We start from the raw sequence: 24,457 nt of genomic DNA on the forward strand, positions 1-24,457 counted from the left end.
TTCCCGTTCTCACTTCATCAACCACAGTGGGCTCCAGATCAACAAAAACCGCTCGGGGAACGTGTTTCCCTGCTCCAGTTTCACTGAAGAAGGTGCTGAAACTGTCGTCGCCACCTCCCACAGTTTTATCAGAGGGCATCTGGCCATCAGGTTGGATGCCATGCTCCAGGCAGTACAACTCAACCACCATCCTTGGAGGACCGGGTATCTCTTTTAGTCTGGTATTTCTCCATTGATCTGTTCGACTTATACTACGGTCGACAGACCTCTCTGGGTCTTTAAGACCCACATGCAAGGTGCACATACATCGAGGGCTGTTGACTGTTATTTACCAACTATATTTCTTTGTCTGATAATAGTAGTTTTTGGTTTGGCAACAAAGCCGACATTTCAAATTTTACGAGTCTTGATATTAAACAGTTCTCTGTCGATCAAAACGTTAAAATACCACTTTTGCACTTCTTCAGAGCCACTGAAATAAAATAAAATCTAATTGAATTAGGTACATAATAAATCTCAATTTAATCTATTTTATAAATAAAATATTCTTTGACTACCTGCGATATTTCCACGTTTCTAATTTATATAATTTGAAAGAACTTAATGCAATTTATCCTACGACAATCTTAGAACCAATTTAAATTATATTCCCAACTCAAGAAATGTTCTTTGTGTCGCATGTTCGACGTCGATTAGCCGGGTGAATGTTCGCGATTTGAGCCATATGCTGATAAATTGCAAAAAGTAACGCATATACTAAATTATTTCCGCATATTGAAGTAACCTGAGGTAACTGCAATAACAGATGTGTGAGCCAATCAGTTTTTGCAAGCCAATAGTACTTGAAATGCTCGAAGACATTTTATCATAATCGCTCGGAGATACCTGAACCAGATAATTTGTTATTTACGGGCTTTTCTCAACAAGGCTTCAGTGGAAGATTTTTTATAAGTAACTTTACTTCGTTTTCTTATGATATTATTAATCTTTTGCGATGTACAGGGTTTTCATATATAGGGTGTTCGAACAATACGTTAATAAGTTTTTATGTTCGAATCTACATGCTGAACTAATGGTACTAAGTCATGTAAAAAAGTCAAATTCGAATATTTTACTATAAATTTTCAAATTTGACAAATTTTAAAATCAGACGACTTGATTATCTGCGATTGCAATTAAATCCAAGGATGCTGGATTGAGAGTGATAAAAACGTTGATATCGATTTGCTCCTAAACAAAGAGGTTCTCCGAGTCGTGCGAAGAAAACATTTGTTGTCTAGTATTTTTTAATGTTTAAAATTGCACATTACTTTTTGCGCTATTTGAAGTGCCAAAAAAGATATGGAAATAATTAAATTTGTATTTAAGGTAAAGTGCCATCTAGGGGTAAAGTGGAGAAACAATTTTTTATCAGAAAGTTGTAGATCACTAATCTTTAACTCTGTACCGCTTTTGAATTTGATTCACGAAGAAATGTTAAGAATAGGTAAAACAAAGAAGTTTGATGGACTTAAAAAATATTCAGAATTCGAATTTTTGTTGGACGACTTACTATCATTATCTTAGCACGTAGCACCCTTAAAAAATGTCTCACACATTATCCGGACACCATGTATATTATAGTCCGGCACTGCAGGGTTATATGAAAATCTATCAAAAACGAAAGGACTTTTTCGCGACTAAGACTGACAAGTAATTTTTGGAAAAAGAAAATCTTTCTGCTTCCGGCAGGACTTTGGGAAAAATTCTTCCTATATATTACTATTTATTTCAAGAATGCCTTTATTTATATTCTGAATATTGTGGTTTCCCAATGTAGTTTTTTCTTTTCGTTGTTTTTATCAGGTAATGGCCACAATTAACTAGTTTGAACAAGAAACGTTGTTCTGGTGGTTCTGTTTTATTAGAGAATAATTTAAGATCAATTGTGAACACATGTTTAGAATTTTTAATTAATGTATTTAACAGGAGGTACAGATAATTGATGATAATGTAGATCATTGCTTTCCCAGCGGAATAATCGTTATAAGAACTTGGACGGTCTTGGTATACCGTAGCAAACAGATAAACCCACAAAAATTTGTCCAGTCGTCGATCAGGACTATTTGCTGGACTGTTTATTTGCCATTCTCCTCCGATTCAAAATGAATACCTAAAGTTCCATTCAATCGCTTAATTTTCAAGTAGATCACAACAAACATTCAAGGATCTGTATTCTGGAATTAATTCCTGCTAAATAACACGCCAATTTTTCGTAGAGGAGAAACGCTTGCTTTTTCAGTGATGGCAATAAAAATTATATTTGCCAAATCTGGTTGATTCATGGCTAGCTTGTAGTCCATGGCAACATTCCAATAGACTTTTTTTGGTGGCTAAGACTTTCAGCAGGATAAAACTTTGAAGGCGTATATTGTTAATATAAAAGAACGTAATTGATTTGATGCTCTACCACCAGATATTAATACACTCTATACAAAATTAAGCAATTCGTCTTCCACGATATCCATCCAATCGATTCGTCAATGATCAGCGATTATCCAATCATTCCTCGGCAACGCCCAGCCATTCCCGGAAGTATGAGGGCACCATCTAGTGTCCTAGCCATGAAGTAGCCCCGATGTTTACTCGCCAAGGCCGCATACAAGGAGGAACCGAACACAACCTGAGCTTTAGGAAGACCACCAAAAAGATGTGCTGACTCCAGACTTGCTGGACTTCATCGTCATAAGACATCAGATAAACGGTTGAAAAAAACAGGAGATAGTTCTGTCAAAATCAAGAAGAAAAAGTAAAAATCTCTTCTATAGCCTCCAAGATCTGTGCGCAAAAATGAATTGGACTTTTAAATCGATTTATCACGTGCCACCCCAATTTTTCTATTTATCTTATATGGTAAAAACGTGTTAATTTGCTTGTCCTTTCAAACACTGGTCTAAATTTTGAATTTCCATTTTTAAAGCTATTTTTCTTGCGTATTTTGAGCTACTGAATCGAGTTGTACCATCGGCTTTTGGTAAATAGTTCGTTGTTATTATATAAATATCGTCGTATTTGGTTAACAAATAATCAAACGAAATAAGAGCGAAATGTATTTTTGATCGAGTCAAAATCAGTTAGCTCCAGGTCAAAATCAAGGCAAATCTGATAAGAAGCAAATGGAACAAATCGTCCTGAAAGTTCACGTTTGAAAAACCACATTCTTAAAAAAAAAGTTAAAGAACCACAAAAATGGCAAAGGTGGACAGTACAAATCTACTTGTAATTTAAAAAGTATTAATTCAAAGTATAACAAAGAGAAAAACCGATTGAGTTTAAAATACAGTTGAGTATTAAAGAAACGCAGCATTAATAATGAAGCAGCTTTTAGCTAAAAAAACGCTAATTTGTTTAGTGCAATATGCTAAAAAAATGTTGAAATCGTTCTTAAAAAAACCTTATGAAACATAACAAAGCAAACGTACACATCACCCGACCTTACAAGAAAAATTACCAAAAACTACTACGATTGCAAAACTAAATCGACGAAAATTGAATAACGAACTGAAAAAAAATAGAATCAAATTAAAATTTAGACAAAAATTAATTGGACTCAAAAAATTCAGAAAGAAAGGACACTATGCACTTTTGAGATATCACAGGAAACGAAAAAAGTGAACAGTGAATCTGAATTATGAAATTATTGATTTAAAAACATTGAACCAAAGAAAAGATTAACAAAAACCGAACTGGAGTGAAAAAAAAACCAATGAAATAACGTCCTAGACGTAGCAACAAATGTTTTCTAAATGTGGAAAATACAGCTGAATATGTAAAACGTTCAAATGGTTCGTAAAAATCTTAAATAAGAAATCAGAATTGCGTAGACAGAAAATAATTCTTCCACTAGATTCAGCAGTTCACAACACATGCAAAACTATAATGTGAAACCTCGAAAACCGAGACAAAAACGGAATGGCAACATCGGGGCTACTTCATAGCTGGGATATTAGGTGGCGCGGCGGTACTTCCGGGCAATCGCTGGGTGTTGTCCAGGCATGATTGGATAATCAGTAGGGATGGATTGATTTGACGGAGATCGTGCAAGGCGTTCATCAAATCGCTTAAATTTGCATCGGGTGTATTATTTTACGAAAATTATCCCTAACAACATAATTGATAACAAAGTCGAATGATTATGGTCGTCACAGGCCGATTTATTGGAGCTAAGCCGCTGCGGGGGCTAACTGAAAAAAAAAGAAATGCATGGAGGATGGAAACAATGCCTTTAAAGATAAAGAGTAACCAAATTTAAGATCTTGTTTTTTCAATGTCATAAAATTGAAATAACCTGAGGGAGTGATCCTTATTTTCAGTCTGAGCCGAGGTCTCGAGTATGGTCTCTTAACTAAACTTAGATATTTAACTTTCTTCGACAGCTCGAAAGAAAAATGTTCCAATTCTTCCGCTTCCTCATCATTCTTACTATTACTAGTTTTGCTATCTTTAGATAAGTATCGAGGGCAATTTGGAAAAATTGACGAAATTTAATGAGCCTTTTATTGTGCACACGCTTATTGTAGGTTCAAAAACCCGCCAATATTCAGCAGAAACGAAAACAAGCAGAATGCTGAATAAGTAAGTAGCCTTTAAGGTGTCGCAATCTTCGAAAAGGTCACGTAAACTCTGAAATGCCATTCACTATTAAACGGAGAAGTCCTGAGATGTCCAGCCCTTCGGCATCTCAACGATAAAAAACTACTTATTGATGACATGGAATGTGCATCTCTCTGGTTGTCTAAATCAATTAGATTTCGCTCGAAATAATTCTCAGTGCGCTTGTTGGAACTTTTCAAATGTAACACTTTGATGCAACACAAAGATTTCTTAAAGTGCAGGAGCAGGCCGATAATTAGCCACTAAAAGGTGAACGACGCTAACACCGAGATTGAAACGCAATAATGCAACAACAAATCTTCTTAACCGTTACGATTTACTGGTGCATTATGCAATTTAATTGTAATAACTAGTATTGACCACCGAGTGGTTGCAGGTTCTCCCTGATTATCGACTCGGCGATATTAAATAACTGGCAACCAATTTTTTTAGTTTAAAATTCCATTGTCGGTGGACCCATACGTGACTATGTCCGTGCAAGCAGGGCAAAGTCGTTTCATTCTCTATGCGTAGCTCTGAACATGAAAGCCCATATTTCCTTTTTGAGATAAAGAAACAGTTTTCTGTTAAAATATCCTAGCCGAAAAACTAACTCAAACTTTTTACAAGAAATCCAATTTACAATTATTCGTGTACACAAATTGATGTTCGATACACCAAATTTTTCAAGGTCTACCAACTGCGCCACAAAAATTTGGGTTTCCAAAAAAACACTTCTTTTAAAAGCACAGTTCACAAGATCTTGATAAAAATGTTGGTCGTAATTACGCACTGCAATCGAAGGAAAGAGCTGAGATTGCTGCTAAGCTAGTTTGCCACTTGCGTCTAGTCGGCTGAATCGGCATCTTAACTAGCACTTTCCAATGCCTGTGCAAAGTCACACAGGCCCGTTTTTTGACGCTCGCTGTAACAATACCACTTGCAATTACTTATGCTTATAGAACAAACTTTTTCAGGACGAACTAGACTTGACTGCTCCCAATAAAGCGGCAATGTTAAGCCTACCATCTCAGAAGAAATGGCAAATATACTGCTCACGTAAAGGAGAAGACACCACCGATCAGGCCACTGGCCCCGAAGATTATATTCAAAGACTGAACGCACTAGCTACCGTGAGTGTCCTGTTCATCATAATAACTTCAAAAATGTCCGCTAAAACATGATCTATTTCAGCTACAATATCCAGAAATCAATACCGACGAGGAAGTGAGAATGAGGACCAAACAAGTGGATGCCCTCAAAACGGCGCTTCGCACATCCACACATAGTTTTGTCATCAAATTCATCGAATCCAAAGGCCTGAAGGGCCTCTTGAATTTCCTGAAGACCATGGACTATTTCACTGCTCAAAGTTCCATTCACACTAGTATCATTGGATGCGTTAAAGCCCTGATGAATAACTCGGTAAGTGTGCAGATCCTCATATCAGACCACTTAGCAAGTTTGGGCTACTTTCAGACTGGCCGAGCACACGTTCTGGCCCATCCGACCAGCATAAACATCATCGCTCAATCCCTTAGCACTGAAAACATTAAAACTAAAATAGCCGTATTGGAAATAATGGGGGCGGTTTGTCTGGTAGCTGGTGGCCATAAGAAGGTTCTTGATGCCATGCATCACTACCAAAAGTTTGCGTTTGAAAGGGTGCGATTCCAAGGAATCATTAACGATCTCGATCGATCGACGGGGATCTACAAAGACGAGGTCAACTTGAAAACTGCTATCATGTCATTCGTTAATGCTGTTTTAAATTATGGTTTGGGCCAGGAGAACTTGGAATTCAGGTTTGTACTGCGGAATGCAACTTGATTCAAAATATTTTAAACAAAATTGGGTAATTTACGGGGCTATCAAACCTTGGCGGTCGTGGTTAATAATTTCCTGAGTTCATGAGAATTTCCTCTTACATCGAATTTCTTGGAGAAGTTCAAGCAAAGTTGCGTTTTCTGAGCAGTTTTCGCTCATTGAATTTAATTACTTCTCCATAAGATAAGAAAATACGTCTCAAAGCACCACAAAAACTGTGCTGCGAACGGGAGGGGGTGATCATCCTGATAACTACCCAAATCTGCTTTGATTAATGTTCTACGTAGATGGAGATATTTATTGTTTAACGCTCTAGAATAGAGTTTTGTGGTCGACAAATATGTGCCTCAGCGAGGTTCTATGGATTGAGCATGCTCAATTTGCATGTATTCTTCTGCAATAAACTACGTCAGTTAGTTTGCACCCACCCTTACTGGTTTAGTCCAACATTATTCATTAGTTAATTGTTTCAAAGCACAATATCCAAGACTCTATAAACATTAATGGTTATTTTCACACATTCAAATAGCTGACTAACAGAGGTTTAAACAGAAAAGGACCTACGCTTCTTGGTAACCCACCCTGCCGAAGCCATAGAGTTTTGTATACCCACTCTTTAGCCAAACGCGCGGTACAACGCTGTGCCAAGTGTCCGGAACCAGTGCAGGTTACTTGACGGTTATTTAAGCTAACTTAAACTAAACTACTCACACTAACATCCCATCCTAGCTTGAATTAACCTAACACACAATACGGCAATTCTCGTCATTCACTATGAGCGCCCACGTCGCATCGCGGCACTGTCGAAGAGCACCGCGGGCAGTCACGCGTGGTAGATTTATGCCTCTCAACGACCCCCAAGCTTTTGCTTTTGGATCTTCACGTCTCAGGCCGTTTTCAGCGAAAATCAACTAACTCCCGAAACCACTATCAGGAACACCAATCCCGTTCCTTGAAACCGTCCACCCAACCAGTAAGTGGTGGGATGGGGAGCACGAATAAGCCCTAAGTATTCCGATCCAGGTCTACTTTTACTGGCTGGCTTTTACATCTCCAACATATCATGAAGCATGGGGCTGGCGGAATGAGCGTGCGCGAGGTCATCCAAATCATTGCTCAACATATCAACCCTTCGCTCCACTTTTATACCTCTTATCTCCACTCTCCACCTCTACAGTTTTGTAGACGTGGGCGCTAGCCATCTGACGTACACTACTCCCGCGATCTCGTCAGGCCAGTTATTGCGGATGCGGCCTTCAACCCTCCTGGCCCAATCCACCACCGCAGCTTCTCCAGGCTTGTCAACCAGTTTGCCGTTTTCCACAGAGGATCACTTAAAAACCCAGGCAGTCACACAGGAAAGGTAGCCCGCATAGTAACAACTGAACCGCCCGCCTTCCCGATCCCAGGCACCCACCGCACCCAGAGTGACAAATACCGCCCGTCCATCTAGTTGAATTCATCGTCGCTGACGACTACGTCAGTATACACCTGCCTCAGCAGCTAAACTATCACGCACAGCTTCCCTAACTGGTTTTATACATATCGTCCTGGCGTGCCGATTCGTCTCAGCACTCAGAGCACATTCACACTCACCATAGCTCCATATTCTAAACTTGTGCAAGTAAGCACGGAAGTTGCAAGCTGCAGTGCTTTTTTATTGAAACCCAGCATACCTTTTACCACTCTGTCATACACCTCATACAATTCCCTCCCATTCTTACTACTGGGCCAGAACCGCTGCCGGTCATGGATGACCCAGTATCCCATCCGACCTCTTACCTGCCATTTGGTTACTTGTGTTACAGGCTTACAGCCTCTTTGAGTCATTGGGATTCATAGTAATTCATTGCACGTAGGGCATCCCTGTAGTCCGTCCACACTACCGCATATTCATCCGTTTCACATAGAGACCGCAACTTTATCAGGGTCTTTCCCATGGCTGCGATCTCCATGTCATTTGCAGTATTACCACCCCATTCATTGCTAACCTTCTCACCTTTGCTCACCAATAGCCTCTTTCTCACCAGCAACTACAACATCACACTACGCATTCCTTACTTACTTACTTACTTACTCCATGGCTCTACAACCCGGTGTGGGTCTTGGCCTACTGTACTATGGCCTCCATTGTTGTCAATCTTCCGTCAATGCTGGGTCGTATTCTAAATTCGCCAATTTTAGCGTTCGTATGTCAGGCTACATTTGCACATTATCCCCCCATTGCAGCCTTCTTGCTTTTATCTTCTTCACAATATCTGGATCTTTGTATAATTCTGGCGCAGAACTATTCAGTCAAAAATTATCAATTTCCGTACCATAACACACATAACAGTCGGTCGTTTAATGGTTTGATAAATTGTTATTTTTATTCTTCGCGAGATGTCTTTCAATGGTCACTGATCGTAGTGTATAGAGACATTTGTTTCCACTCTGAATCCGGACTTTAATTTCAGATCAGTCAGATTGTTATCTTGAGTAATTGTGACTCCTAAATACCTAAAAGTTGCGATTCTCTTACAATTGCAATCCTCCATAGTGACATTTTGACCCACTCTATATCTACGTCCTGTTCTGTTGAGTTGTCTGAGTGCATATACTTGGTTTTTTCTTCGTTTATTCACATCCACACACCACACATTCTACCCAGCGATCTCCATGTCCTTCCCCTCCACCAGCCTGTTGTAGCTGCTTGCACTGAGGGATCCGTGGACTACTTCGTCCATCCGACCTTAACGACCCTTACGCGACCAGGAGTTTCTCCGTAAAGGTCGTCCGGTACGTCCTTCCCATTCCAAGGATCAGAAACCTGTGTAAGCCCACCGTTACTATGGAGATATACGTAGATTAAACGTGCAATAGACGTCGCAAATGACAGAACTGGCATCTCCAATATTGCGCCTTTATTAAGTCTGCTGGACCGGAGGCTTTCTCAGCTATACTCCACGTTTTATAAGCCTGAAATTACGACATTCGCCGTTATTAATGACGTCAACAAGACGTCTTATTCGCTTGAACTGTGACTTTTCACGTGTGATCTTTGGCAGTCACAACACATTTTTGTTTACTCTACTGCATGCTCGATCTGCACCAGTTCCAGAATAAAGTTCAGCTTGCATAAAAGATGTTTTCTTGTTGTGCCCGTTTATATTTAAATTAAAAATAATTTTTATGGTAAAAAAAACAGTTTTCAAATTTTTAAATTTAAAATAAAAAAAAATAAAATTGAAAGATCTTCTCGCCATTTTGACGGCTTTTTAAGGTTATGCCAAAATCTACGAAAAACTAAAAATTTTTATATTTATTATCTACAAGTGGGAACTTCAACAACGTTTTCCACCTAGTCCTTCTGCTTCTTCTTAGCCTGTTGACGTCCCCTCATAGACACATGCCTCTTCCATTAATTTCCTCATCGAACTCCGCTGGCCCGTCTGCATCCAGCGCCTCCCCGCATGGCACCGGATGTCATCTCGCCAGCTTGCTTGAGGTCGGCCTCTATTGTAGTAAGGTTCTAGTCCGGTTGATGTTGTCTCTCGCTACGTGACCCGCCCATTGCCACTTAAGGCGCACCACACCTGCGACCCCTGTTCTCTTCCTAATCTCTCCGTTTCGAATGTGATCTCTCAGACTGACCCCCGAACATCACCGGCTTCGTTGCTGGCTCACAAACCCGGAGTCGGTTTGCACTGTGCATCGTTAGAGTCACAGTTTCAAGCCTATCCGTAGCGAAGGGCAAGCTGCAAGAATCATATACCTTCCTCTTGAGCTCTACGAATGCCGCCTTGGTTCAGCCGATACGTATGGTGATTTCTGCCGCCTGATTGTTATTTTGTAGTTTGATGTGTCCCAGAGACACCCTGCTCGAAGTCATAATTTTAGGTTTTTGTAAATTATTTTTCGGTCCCGCCGCCTCGCTGGGCGGCTTTTTTGAGCTCATACAGCATTATTTCCAGTTTCTGGGGGTCGCTGCTAATAAGAACCATACTGTCGGCAAAGCAAAGATGATTGAGACTGTTTCCATCAATGTTAACTCCCTTCGTTCCCAAGAGAGGTTCTTATATTCGTCTTCTAATGCTTGGGTAAAACGTTTGGGCGTGGTAATTTCGCCTCGCCTCTCTCGATTGAAATGTTTCCTGTGACACATGCCTCTTCCATTTTGACAGCTTATGAATGTTGGAAATAAAAAATATTCGCTCAGTCGCCTTTCTTAAAGAGCAAGATAACCTCTCCGCTCTGCCATGAGTCGAGAACTCTGTCCTCTTTGAGATATTTGTTCAGGCGTATCATAAGTGCTTGTTCCAGCGGCTCACCACCGGTTTTCAGCTTTTTGGCTCCTCATCAGGCGCTTTGCCGTTTTTAAATTGGCTTAGTGCAGCTCTGTGTTCTGCTTTGTCGATTTCCTAGAGTTCCTCGGCTCCTACATATAGGATGAGTTTCCTCGTCCCTCCCTGATGGCATTGGGGGCTGCCTGATGATAGAAGTTACGGTAACAGTTTTGATGATTTCAGTGATTTTGTCCCTATCCGTGACAACTTCATTGTGGTCGTTTTTCATTTTACATATTGTAATTTTCTTCTTCAACAGTCCGGGGCGCAGAACTCTCATATTGGTGTTGTTCTCAATGGCTTTCTGGATCAAGTTCGTATTGTACGCTCTACAGTCGTTTAAAATTGCTTTGCTCACTCTTCTGCATATCTCGGCGAGTTTCTGCTTCCCGCTCCCGGATCAATACCTTAGTTTCGGGACTGATTTTTGTATTAGCTGCCTCCTGCAACGCATATACTTCTCTCACCGCAGTTCGTATGCTTGCTGTTATAATCGTCACAACGCGTTAAGAGCTATTTCCCATAGTTCGTCAGTTGGTCGTAGTTTCTTTTCAATTTGGGCGCTGTAGTCCTCTTCCTCTTTAGCACTTGGTCCTTGCCAGTTATTACCCAAAACGTCAGACATATTGGAGGTAAAAACTGATTGCCAAAGTTTATCGATTTTGTAACAAAAAAGTATCTTTTGTGGTTGAAGGAAAACCTTCATTTACATTTTTAAAAATTTGCGGTAATCAATGTTTGCATGAGCATTGCCTCAAAATTTTCCTAACTAAGGTTATAATGAAAGGAGAAACATAGACGAGTCAACGACTTTTATTCATCTATCTATATTTAGTAACGTTTTGTCTACCAAATTGGGCTAAAACCACCCAAATTAGTGTTACTTTTTGTAAACAGATGAAAAGTTTGCTAAATATTTTTGAACGTTTTCTCATTCTTTTTTTTATTTGTGCCTTGTGCTTAGCCGCGCGTTGTCGACTGTCTGTACTCTTCATACTATGTGTAAGATGCCGTTTGTTTTCATGTTTTAGCCAGGAGTGTTGCTTTCTTCCCGAATTTGAAATGAGAATGGAGGAACGTTAAGGTGGATTTTTTCTATAATATTACCTCGTCCTATTGTTCTTTCAGAATTGATTTAGGAATGTTATATTTGCTTCCTTTAAGGATATGGCCGAGGTAGAAGACTTTTCTTTCTTTAACGATGTTAAGTAGTTATCTTTTTCAACCTGCAGTTCCAAACTCAAACCCACTATCAAACTCCTCAATCCTCAAGTCCCACAACATCCAACAATTCTCCCCACCACCCAAGAGCTCGGGAAACTGTCCTTCACTAGTAAATGCCTCGATGCCCGAATGGACATTGAGGAAATTAATAAAGAATATCCGTTCTGGGCTTCGCCCCAGAAAAAATTCACTTTTTCTGTCTCGGGCGCTCCAAAAAAGTGTCCAACATGATTAGTGTGCTCTTGAACAAATCCGGGGCCCCCCTTACTCATTGAGCCGTAGAGGAATCCCAATCCCCTAAATATCACACATGTCCAGCAGTGCAAAAACTGGCAAAAATTCGGGCACACCCTGTCCAACTGCGTCACAAACCCCTCCTGCCACACACTGCCACTGTGGCGGTCTACATTTCTATAGAGCCTGCACCTTTCCAGTTACTTCCAATGTCCCAATAACCCCAATCTCAAATTTGAAAATGAGGCTAAGCGCAAGCTCGCTTCAGACAAGCTCCAAACAACCCCGAACGAACCGGTCCAAAAGCCAACCCAAATTCCCTAATCACTAAACCCGTAGCTGTTATTACTGCTGATTCCAGAAGCCGGAAAGCAATTTCCAATACAAGAGACAAAATCAATTTTATTGCCGCTTTATTAGCCTAAACGTTCCTCACCTCCTACCGGCTTCTCTAAATGGCAAGAGGGCCTGCCACTGCAGAATGCAGAAATTAAAGAAGCAAAACTGAACAAAATTTGCACTAACCAATGAGTACAACTACGAAAGAACTTACTCTCGGAATAATATCCGCAACACGCTAATTTGGGGCTAAACCCAGCTGACGAGAGCTAATATGCTCTTAACCAGTGCTGGGGTACCTGAGGTTTGACTAAGTACTCCGATTCTCTGGATTCCTCTTTCGATGCGATGTTAAATCGTACATATTATAGGTGGTATCCGAAACATGCCAGTTTGTTTACTAGTTCAATTGTCCTCAACCTCAGCTGCTTGACTACAGTCTACAGTTTGTTAAAAAAAAATAAATTTTACAATTCTGATTTTCGCGTTTATCTATTTATGGAGGAACCTGCCTCGAAAAATCCTCCTGATTGTGGTTGGAAGATTGAAAATGCACACAAACAACTCTGCTGTATGTCATGTTTTTGCTTCAATTGAGAATAGTTTGTTAATTAAAGGCCACACTATATGGTTACGTTTAATTTATCGACAGGTCTAATTCGCAAAAGTAATCAATACAAGATTTAGCAATTCGACTACTCCTGGCACTATCTCAATCAATCCATCCATCACTCATCACTGATTATCCAATCATCCCTGCACAACGTTTAGGCATTGCCCGAAAGTACCGCCGCGACATCTAATTTCTCAGCGATAAAGTAGACCTGGTGTTGCCACTCTTGTTTTGGTCCACCCTTCCATTGTTGCCCTCTCGCCGTGGTTCTTTCGATTTCCGAGGTTGCTTACAATCTATTTGTCGCTAATTGTGTCTCCATTGAGCATGTTTTTATTTGAGGTTTGAGAAATGCTCTCTTACGCACACCGAGAGCTGATGATCTGGCACTCTGTGGGGGACCCCAGCTTCGCTATTTACCCCCTTCCCTGACCGCCGAGGTGGTGTTTGGTCTTGCACCGCGGTTATTTCTCTCCTATTGTCCCCTCGTATTTTACTCCCTCATTATCCCTGTGTATTCAATAAATTCCAGAAGAGTCTTGAAGGGGGTATGTATGACCTGGTTTGGTGATGCGTGCTTCCTTCATTGAGCATCTCCATTGAACATAAGAATGCGGTTTCTAAAACTCACACTTAACCACAATATAAATTTTCATAAATTCGATGTTTCTTCGCAGGCTACATTTGCGATACGAATTTCTTCTCTTGGGTATTCAACCAGTAATCGACAAGCTAAGACTGCACGAAAATGAAACACTAGACCGTCACTTGGACTTTTTCGAAATGGTTCGGAACGAAGACGAGAAAGAACTGGCACGAAAATTCGAACAGGAACATGTGGACACTAAAAGCGTGACTGCTATGTTCGACTTGATCCGAAGGAAACTTAGCCACACAGCTGCTTATCCCCATTTATTATCGATGCTGCAACATTGCCTTTTGCTGCCTTTGGATTACGGATCACATCCACAGCATTGGTTATTGTTCGACCGCATCGTGCAGCAAATTATTCTTCAACAAAGCGGCGATTCAGGTAAGTTTTACCCCTGAAGCTGAAAAGTTAAAATTCATAGTGGAACTTGCAGGCAAAAGCGATCCAGATGTTTCTCCGTTGAATATTAATGTGAAAGAAGTAGTCCATTTACTTGCAAAGGAAGAGGAACTGGTGACTGCCAGGAGAAAAGCTGAAGAATTAGAGAAGGAGAACTCAGACATGTCTATTCGGTTGTCCAAAAAGGAACAGGAACTCGACAAGAAAACTCAGGAAAAGGAAGATATCGAAACCAGTTTAGTCAGGTACGGGCATTTTACGGCTGTTCTGCAAAAATGTTCTTTTTGGATATTGTAGAATCAAGGAACGATTGGAGAAGGAGACAGCGTTGCACATTGAGACGCGGCAAAAACTCAACGAAATTGAATATAAAGCTGCAGACTTGGATAGGCAAGTAAATTACGAGAAAGGAGAACGATCTAGATTGGGTGAGTGGGCTATTTTATAATATTAAATGCATTTCACTATCTACGCCAAAGTGCGAGTTACTTTGGTTATTAACTATACCTAAACTAAAAGCATGGAGTTTTTAGAGCGTTTAGTCAACTCCGGAAGCATTCCGGATGATACCAAAGCAATAGGGTTAAACAAGACACTGATAGACATACACTCTGAAAAGTCGCTAACTACTATTGCTCCGCCGCCACCTCCACCGTTAGTGCCACCTCCTCCACCTCCAGGACTGATAGCGCCACCACCGCCGCCACCTGGCAGTGGTACATCGGTGCATCAAGTTGAACTTCCAAAGGTAAAAATTATTGGTTTTGCCCCATACGGAACTTACTGAACGTTGAACAATTCAGATGGAAATAGTAAAAAAAAACATCCCGCAACCGTCCAACCCATTGAAGTCATTCAATTGGTCGAAGATTCCCGAAACGAAACTGAATGGTACCATTTGGAGTGAGTTGGACGATAGCAAGCTGTATAACACAATGGAATTGGATTGCATTGACAAACTGTTTTGTGCATATCAGAAGAGCGGAGTAACTGTAAGTGACTGTTCGCCCCTCTTGAGGTTCTGTAGTTGCACCATCAAATATTAATTGATAATTAGAAATTTTATGTGTAAGCGGTACCACTTAGTTGCCGTCTTAGCAACTGTTTGCGGCCGTGTGTGAGTCCCGTTGCTTTATGGAACAGACTAGCGGCATTTTATGGTTATTTCGGATTCCGTTGGATCATTCGATCTATGGTTTGATGTGCACAAACTCGCGTACTGCAATTATTCTCCGTTCACTCCAACACATGGGCCGAGCGGTGGGTGCGAGCGCGAGGTCAGCCAAAACATTGCTCAACACATCATCCAAAAACAAAGTCCTCCATTAATTCCCCTTATGCTCGCCTTTCCACTTTCCCTCAATTCCCATACATTCCCTGATACAGGTAAAACCCGTAATAATCCTTGAATCTCCCACATCAACACTTGTGAATCAGTTTGCCGCTCCCCATTTTAAAGACGCGTACATTAAATAATTGCTTTTCGGCGACCCACCTAGCGTTAGCCATTATGGTACTCCAGCTCCCAGTAGCCTTTTCTAAACCGTTACCTATTCCACAAAACCACTATCAAGGGAAATCCCATCTCCGTTCCTTAGACCAACCACCCTCCAATTAGCGGGGGGACAGATGTTCGTCCACATTCTTCTTTCATTTCCAATCGTTAATTGCGAAACATGCTCTTTCCGCCCCCATGCTCATCCCAGGGATGACGACTTACAGGGGGTCATATAGTTACCATTCAGACCCTAACAATTTCAATCTCATACTTCCGAGCTACGGGTTCTCCGTACTGCCAGATCTACTATGTTCCGTTGTTCCGTACTGCCGAGTCCTAAGCCTCCGTACTGCCGAATTCCATGCACCACCATTTAATTCCTTCTGCCAACCACGTCATTTCACAATGCCACAATTTGTTGGCTGCCGTTGGCAACTACTGCCAAACCCAATTCACCTGCGTCCCGTACTTCCGAGTCACTTTAGCCTCTGTACTGACGGACTCACGCCTTGCCGCCGTGCTAGAATCCATCACCACTAACACCAGTCATTTATTGCATATGAGGCGCTACAACCTCGACCACAGCGCTAAGGTCCCCGGCTGACTCACAAGCGTATCCCCGGGAGAGAACGAGGACCTTTAGACTTACAGTGAGTCCGCGTACGAGACCAGCTCTAGCTCCCGCCACGCACCAAATTCCTTTCAAGTCTCCATGCTCGTGCGTGAGGGCGCCAGACCGACAGGAGAAGTTGCCTAGTACACACCGAGGAGGCCGGTTGACATAGTGACGCGTACAGACATACCAAACAGAACACAGTTTTGGTTGTTGTGTAATGGAGACGTGATGTTAGACGAAGAAAAAGCGCAGGTCACTTAGGCCCCACCATTTCTATTCAATTATGATGTGTAATATAGAGACTCACATATGCAGAGCTGTGACACAATGAATGTTCGGACTGCATTTGCGCGCCAACCCAACGCATCTTCACAGTAACTCACCGGCGCAGATTATGTTGCTGTACACTTAACAATAGACGGCAGTGGATCACTAGTGAATTAGTGAGGCTTACTGTGAGACCGTTCAATGGGAATCGCATATGTTGGAAATCTGCTTGATGGTCACCGGTGATAACTGGTGGTTCTGTGGGACGGTCGCCTTCATGTGATTATTCGTGCACTCAGAGTTGGTGCTGCGACCTGTGAGTTGGTGGGGCAGTAAAAATGATCTCATTACCCACAGAACGGCATCAACTCAAAAACGCAACTTGACACAGTTTCACCCATGCATAAACTAAGCACAATTTGAAACTCGTACAACGGGCATGAAGAGACCCACACGAGCTTTTAAATCGAATTTGCCCCACGTGTAGCGCAAGATCCGCAAATTGCGACGCAGTGCGTGTCAGTTAGATTGGATTTCGGTTTCGGTTTGCAGTCAATATGAATAATTTAAAAATAAAAAAACATTTATTTCGCTCCTTGATCTGCTTTAGCTTTTTGCTCCTTGTTCAGATAATATTAAACATTTAGTGCACAGTCGTTGGGCCTGTGATCTTGTAAATGCTTAATTCCGGCTATAGTGTTGAATTATAACATTATATTATACCGCTAAGGTGGCAATATTCTTATGGCTAGCCAGCGCCATACGCACACGAAAAACTGTAGGTCAATCACAGCGTGACGCGACTCGTCCGGAGGTACGCGTCATGCTCTTTCGCGTTGTGTCCCAATTTACGCTGTTTCATTGATTTCCACTGACCACAAAAAGCGGGCTGTGCTGTACTGCTTCGCGTGCGTCATACGCGTCCCAATTTGCGCCCAACCTAACGGAACACCATCGTGTATCAGGTCTGAATAGCAGTCCGTAACAGCGTAATAGTGTGTAAGAGCGTATCATCGCAGAGTCCCATCACTTTTTGTCCGTCTGTCATTTGCCATTCTCTTTATGTATCAGCCGATACAACCACTAAGTTCTTCAGATGAAAGTGACGCAGAAATGTAAGATTTTAGCGATTCCGCTGACGTCCGATGTAATAAAGAGTTCGAAAATTATCAAGTCGTCTTAAAAGATATAGATAAAGTCGCCGAGGCAAACTTTTGGGTGCGCGGACGTGTGCCTATTGCGCAAACACTGAGAGAGGTATAAACTAGAAAGCGACAGCAGGAAAACCGAGAAGAACTCTGCAGACCCATTAGGGGCAAGTTGGAAATATATATTTAAAGGTGGAAGGATATACTACTGATCTGAATAAACTTTGTCGTCATGCGTCCCAAGAGTGTGTGCTCAAGGGTGCGCGTGTCTAAGGCGAGTGCGCCCTGCCGAGGGAATTGCTCATTTGTAAAGACAAAATCGGACGAATGCACTTTCTGGCAAATCATATTTATTTTTATAAATAACGGACAAACAGTGCGTCTTAGGAGAGAGCGCTAAAAGCGAACAACTTTCGGCCGCAAAGCCCTTATAATGGTACCCTGACTGATTACGGGAAATCGCGTGCCGGGAAGACAGGTCTCACAAAGTGAAAAGTAAACCGCGGGGCCGACCCGACGGATTGTTTTGTACACAAAAAAATTGGACGGTGGCGAACACTCAATGGCAATGGATGACAACACAGAGTTAAGAGGAAAAAACAACCATCCTACAATTAAGAGGAATTAGCGCAACACACTAAACGGCCGTCCTTACCAAGATCACGCGTAAGACAACCCAAAAAGGTAAGGATGGCCAGGACACCAGAGAGGCCAACAAAACGTTTAAGCCCGAAGCAATAACTTAAAATGGCGTCACTGATAGCAAAGGTCGGGTAAATGTTGGTTACCGATCAAGAGGAGGAGATTGACAGCAAGTCGCATAGTGACTCACAAGCGTCAGTGCCTGGAACCAGGACCAAACCGGCCAACCTTGAGTGAGAATCTGGAACAGAAGGATCGTAAACGCAGACAGACACACAGGAACAAAATAGAACTATCACACGAGGACCAGAAAGAGGTGGCGAGATAATCACCTGCAAGAGCGATATCCTAAGGGTGGTGAGCAGATGAACGTCGGGAAAAATTAAATTTAATAGAGAGGCCAGAGAAACACTAGCCAAGAGATTAAATGAGATGTCAGACATCATACTAAAACCAATAGGGGAAACTTACGATGAGACAAGGAGGGCTGCAAGCCCAAGGTTAATCTTCGACCAAATCCAGAGACAAATAGAGGACCAGAAAAACGAGATGCAAAATCTAACTAACTTTTATGTAATTAACTAAGGAAATAAGAGAACTGAAGAAGAAGGGAACATCGAACAGGCAGAGCTAGAAAACAGACAACGTTTTCAGTAACTGGAGGACAGAGGACGCCAGCGGAATGCGCTCGATAACGGCGCCAACACGTAGGGAAATAGAACACAACACACAGCGGGCCTCAGGCAAACGGAAATCAAGACAGACACGGAAACCGGAAGCGAGAGGAAAAAACGTCTCTGAGCGTTCTTCTGTTCTTGTGCAATTGGCGCCTAAAAGAACTTGCTAATATTATGTCGGAAAAGTTTTGAAAAAAAATGAGCAATGCAGAGTATGATATTTTCTTTCTACGAAAAGATAAAGACCATTTTGTATTCTCCAATTGTCGAAGATAGAAGCAATGCTTTGGTCTAGTATTTTAAAGATACATTTACCAGATCCAATCTTCACTGGAAAACCCTCAAGAACATCAAGCACCTTCCCATTGCCTGTTGATTTAAGCTCTTCTTCTTCTTCTAGTTAAACTCCATTACCTGCTCTACTAAATTATTATCGAGTGCGAGTTTACATCTGACGGGCTCTTTAGCGATTGCGAGGGTTTTTGTTTTGGTAGTAGATATTTGCATGTTGTAGGCCATAGCTTTGACATAGAATGCGTGCAAGAGTCTTTGAAGGTCATCCTCGCTTTCAGCTATAATCACAGCGTCGTCGGCATAGCAAATTATTTTTATTCCGCCAGTTGTAAGTCTGTACCCTCTGCCCGAGTTCTTAACGTGATTAATTATATCATTCATTATGATGTTGAACAGCTGAAGACTTTGAGAGTCTCCCTGTCTAATTCCCGATGGCTTTGGAATTTCCTCTTTCAGTTTTTGGTTCATTAAGGTGTGAGTTGATAGTTCCTTAAATGGCTATGTACCTATGTGTTTCCTGCTAAAAATATTGATAACATCGAACAGTTTTACTCGATCAAAAGTTTTGGTGAGATGAATAAAGCACATAAATGCGGGTTTTCCGTACTCAATGGTTTTTTCCACAATTTGCCTGATTATAAAGATAGCGTCCAGCGTCGATCTATTTTTTCTCAAACCTTGTTCTTCTGACATAACTAATCGTTCGGTGATGATTGATTCCAAAATTTTTGTGAACAGTTTTATAGTTGAGGCTGGTAATGTTTTTTGTTCCGCCATTAGTAGTGGATTTAAGCTGTTATAATGTAAACTAGATTATAAATAAACTTCCTGCTTACTACAATCTATTTGATTGGAAGATGTTTTATTAGTGGCCACTGTTCCCTGAAAATTGGGTACAGTGGCCATTTTTCAAAACATATCAAAATGCATAAATGCAGAGAATAGTGAATAATTCGGAATTTTAAGTATATGACATGTTAAATGGTAACCAAGAAAAAAGTTTAAAAAAATGTAAGTAAATTGGAATAAAAAAAATGGTGGCCACTGTAGCCGGACCTACCATTCCAATTTTCTAGCCTGCCACCATAAAATTTTGAAAATACTTATCTTCTTCTCAGGCATTAACCATGTTCCATACATTTATTGAGTACACAAATTTTTACATTTTGTCTGCATTTTCGCATTTTAGAATGATGGTTCGATTGAAGACCTACGACAGCTGGGCAAAAATAAAACCAAAGTATTATCGGTGATCGATGGAAGACGAGCTCAAAACTGCACTATTCTTTTGTCCAAATTGAAAATGTCCGATGAAGACATCATCAAAGCCATTTTGAGCATGGACAGCAAAGAAAACCTTCCAATCGATATGGTTGAACAGCTGCTAAAGTTTACTCCTTCTCCAGAGGAATGCGTTTTACTGGATGAACACAGTGATGAAATTGATTCTTTGGCCAGAGCAGATAGGTTTTTATATGAAGTATCTAAGTAAGTTGATTGAGTTGAACTGCTTGGCGAGATTCTTACATTGAACTTGTAGAGTTCCTCATTACGAACAACGACTACGTAGTTTACACTATAAGAAACGATTCCAAGTTACCTTAAGCGAAATTCAGCCCCGAATAACCAGCGTAATGGAGGCTTCCAGAGAGGTTTCCAGATCAAGGCGATTGAGAAGGCTACTAGAAATTGTTTTAGCTTTGGGCAACTATATGAATAGGGGCGCTCGGGGAAATGCATCCGGATTCAGATTGGCCTCTTTGAACAGGTTGGCTGACACGAAAAGCAGTTCCGCCAAGGGAACCACGCTTTTGCATTATCTAGTCCAAATCTTGGAAAAAAAGGTAATCAAATCACTGAACTGAAAAGGCCATAGCAAATTTTACCATTTTCAGTTCAGAGACATTTGCCGTCTAGATGAAGATCTTCCGCACGTCAGAATATCGGCAAAGGTTTCCCTTGGGGAGCTCAGCAAGGACATGGCTCAGCTGCGGGCAGGCCTTAAAGATGTGGCAAGGGAAATCGAGTTTCATCGAAGCCAAAGCCCTTTAGCCAACGACAAATTTGTACCGGTTATGAGGGAGTTTCAAGCCACCGCCACTTGCAAGCTGGCTGAAGTAGAGGATCAATACCAAGATATGAAGGTAAGGGGGTAATTGAACAGTAAACCGGAATTTCTTCGACAATTTCCAAATTAAGTTGTACTCATAGTACAAGACAAAAGTGGCAATAAAACAGGCATGATTTTTTTGAGAGAAAACTATGAATGCTGCCAGATTTTACAAAGAGCACAAAAATGTGAATAAATGATCACTGCATCAACCAAAACAAAATGAGTTTATTCCATTCGACAAGTAAAAAATTCTGCAAAAAGTTTAAAACAACATATACAACAACTATATTTGAAAAAAGACAAATGTTTTAAAGAACTTTGACCATGAATTTTTTATATGGAGCCAGACATTTTTTATTAATAAAATTTAGGTCAGATCGTTTTCGTTTAATCCAAGAAATATTGCCCTGTATACATAGAGGTATAATTTCAATATTTCACTTTCTTATGTTTCTGACGCATTTTTTTTTACCTGTTATCTATCTATCTATATACCAGAATCGTTATTTTCGTTACCTCAAGCATTTTAACCGAAAATATGTAATAGCGTCAGTATCGTAATACTGCAAATTCTGCATAACAAATCATATCAAATCGCACTTTAAAAAGCCTACGCTGAATTTTTTCAATTCATTTTAGTTTTGCTCTTCTACGATTTTCAATTTTTATATAACTCTGCTAAAATTTTAGACAAGATTTGAGCGGGCAGTCAGACTATTTGGCGAGGAAGCAGCAAACGCACAACCAGACGAGTTCTTTGGAGTATTCGATACATTCTTGACCGCATTTGTCGAGGCCAGACAGGACAACGAAAACCTGAGGAGAAAGCAAGAAGAAGAGGAGAAGCGGGCCAAGCAAGAAGAGCAACTGAAGAAATTGACTTTGGAGAGGAAACACAGTCGTGGTAATATATCAATTTTTTCATTATCCACCGGCAAAAACATTTTGAGCCATTTATTTCCTGTAGTATTTTGACCTGCTGAATCCAAATTCGCTCTTAGTTCGACCCTATCAGGTCAGCATCAAGGTCATTCCTAGATCTAATTGAGAAAGAATCATTTATGCGCCAAAAAATCTATACCTCTATACGCTTTGTTCAAAAGAGATGTTAAAGCGAGGTAAACCACCGTCCATGTCTTAGGAACATAAGGATATAAGTAATAAAACGCACACATAAACTTATAAACATAACATGTTGTAACAGGAAACTACAATATCCAATGGCAAACTTGACCTCCTTAATTTTTGATACTCAAAATCGGTTTCCGACTTTAACTCGAATTTTGAAGCTGAAGCTTTTATCCTGAAAATTTATGTTTACATAAAAACATGGACAAGTCGAAAATGTTCAAACATTTTTCGATTCATTCGTCTAGTTAAAACAGCAAACTTTTTTCCTCGAAAACCAAGTTTCGATCGCAAAAAGTTATTTTTTATTAAATACTAGCCGACCCGGCAAACGTTGTATTGCCATATAAATTATTCTTAGGGTTTTTTTTTTCATCTCGAGTGGGCGGTTTGCCGTTGTTAGTTGTTAAGGCTTTTAGTCTTTAGTGCTAACCTATAAGTAAGCCTGGGTGAGGTAGGGGATTATTTGCCTGAGATTAGTAAACGAGAAAAAAAATCCACTGAAAAAGAAGAGGTAAGTTTTGGGTAGTTTGGAAGAAACTGGTTCTGTGCTTTGGGCTTATTTATCTTTAATGTGTTTAAATTTTGTTTTTCATTAAGCCGGGTTTTTTTTTCTTAAGTTGGGTGTTTCCAAGGGGGGTCTGCCATTAGACTATTGGAAAATTTGAAGTGGAGTTTTGGGATTGTTCGGGAAAAAGTCTCTTGGATTAGGGGATTTGTGTGGTCGAGGATTTTGGTTTTCAACTTTTTGTTTCAAAATGAATTCCTGAATCGTTTCCGTTTCGAGGTTTTTGTAGATTTGGATGTTTCGAATGTACCAGGGAGCGCGTGAAATTTCATGTAGGAGTTTGTTTTGGAATGTTTGTTTTGTATGTTTGGCTGATGACAGGTGCCCCGTAACAAACTTGTGCTCTGATCACTTGTTTGTAAATTAGAGTTTTGTTTTCTAGTGAGAGTATGCTTTTGCAATTAAGAAGAGGGTGTAGGTAGGCGGCAGTTTAAATTCCTGTTTTAATACTTTTGTTTATGTGTTGAGAGAAGTTTAGCTTAAACCGGCGCTACACGATGCGTCGAACATTCGTTCCAACGTTGGACCGAACATTTGAGTCAAAAAGTTCGACAGTTCGTGCGGCAAATCTATCTGCTACACGGTGTGTCGAAAGCTTGAAGCAAAATTCCTTTTGAATTGTGGTTCAAACGTTTGTCTACATTCGTCAATATGCAAGATACTGCTGACGCTGCAGTTATAGCCGCAGCGGTGCGAGTTTTTAGTTGTGTGAATGGTTTACTCAATGTCATTTTTAAACTTTTTTTTAACACTTTGTATTAATAGTTATCAAAATTTTGTCGAAATTCCATTAAAATAATTTTCAACAAGACCGCACGCAATTCTGATTTATTTTCCTGACTGCGTGTACTTAGGATTAGGATATTCTTATCTTTCCTGGGTCTCAAAGTGTGAAGTAAAAATTTTGAAAATCGTTATTTCATTACGTTTCGGCGAGACAACAGCGCCATCATCAGATTTAAAATTTACACAAACTCATGATTGGTAAAAATCAACGTTCTTTTAGGTCTTTGCCTTCTTGACGGACTTTGTCTAGAGACAAATTTAAGGTTTAAATTTTCTAAATTTTTCTTAAATTTTAATCAAAATTTTTACTTCACACTTTGCCTGAGACCCAGGAAAGATAAGAATATCATAACGTAGGCAAGATCGACGACGAGATAACAAACCAATATTTTCCAAATATTTATCCCACCTACCCCCCGATTTCGATAATCTGAAAGAAAAGGGAAAAAATCTCGAATCGATCACATTTTAAGTG

General features: G+C 40.6%; 1 protein-coding gene across 1 annotated transcript in view; it reads left to right on the forward strand.

Moving 5' to 3' along the window:
* The window catches only part of LOC109541358 (disheveled-associated activator of morphogenesis 1), a 79,944-nt gene that overhangs the window by 41,585 nt on the left and 13,902 nt on the right, over positions 1-24,457 (forward strand). The window contains exons 4-15 of the mRNA XM_048662847.1: positions 5,610-5,765; positions 5,827-6,057; positions 6,112-6,437; positions 13,872-14,227; positions 14,280-14,490; positions 14,543-14,673; positions 14,779-14,993; positions 15,049-15,237; positions 20,577-20,875; positions 20,928-21,231; positions 21,283-21,531; positions 22,191-22,404. Coding sequence (XP_048518804.1) covers positions 5,610-5,765; positions 5,827-6,057; positions 6,112-6,437; positions 13,872-14,227; positions 14,280-14,490; positions 14,543-14,673; positions 14,779-14,993; positions 15,049-15,237; positions 20,577-20,875; positions 20,928-21,231; positions 21,283-21,531; positions 22,191-22,404 — 2,881 coding nt within the window. The remainder of the gene's footprint in view (positions 1-5,609; positions 5,766-5,826; positions 6,058-6,111; positions 6,438-13,871; positions 14,228-14,279; positions 14,491-14,542; positions 14,674-14,778; positions 14,994-15,048; positions 15,238-20,576; positions 20,876-20,927; positions 21,232-21,282; positions 21,532-22,190; positions 22,405-24,457) is intronic.

The sequence above is a fragment of the Dendroctonus ponderosae genome, unplaced genomic scaffold, assembly GCF_020466585.1.
Source record: "Dendroctonus ponderosae isolate FM_Combo_2020 unplaced genomic scaffold, Dpon_F_20191213v2 Dpon_F_20191213_1, whole genome shotgun sequence".
Classification (NCBI taxonomy): Eukaryota; Metazoa; Arthropoda; class Insecta; order Coleoptera; family Curculionidae; genus Dendroctonus; species Dendroctonus ponderosae.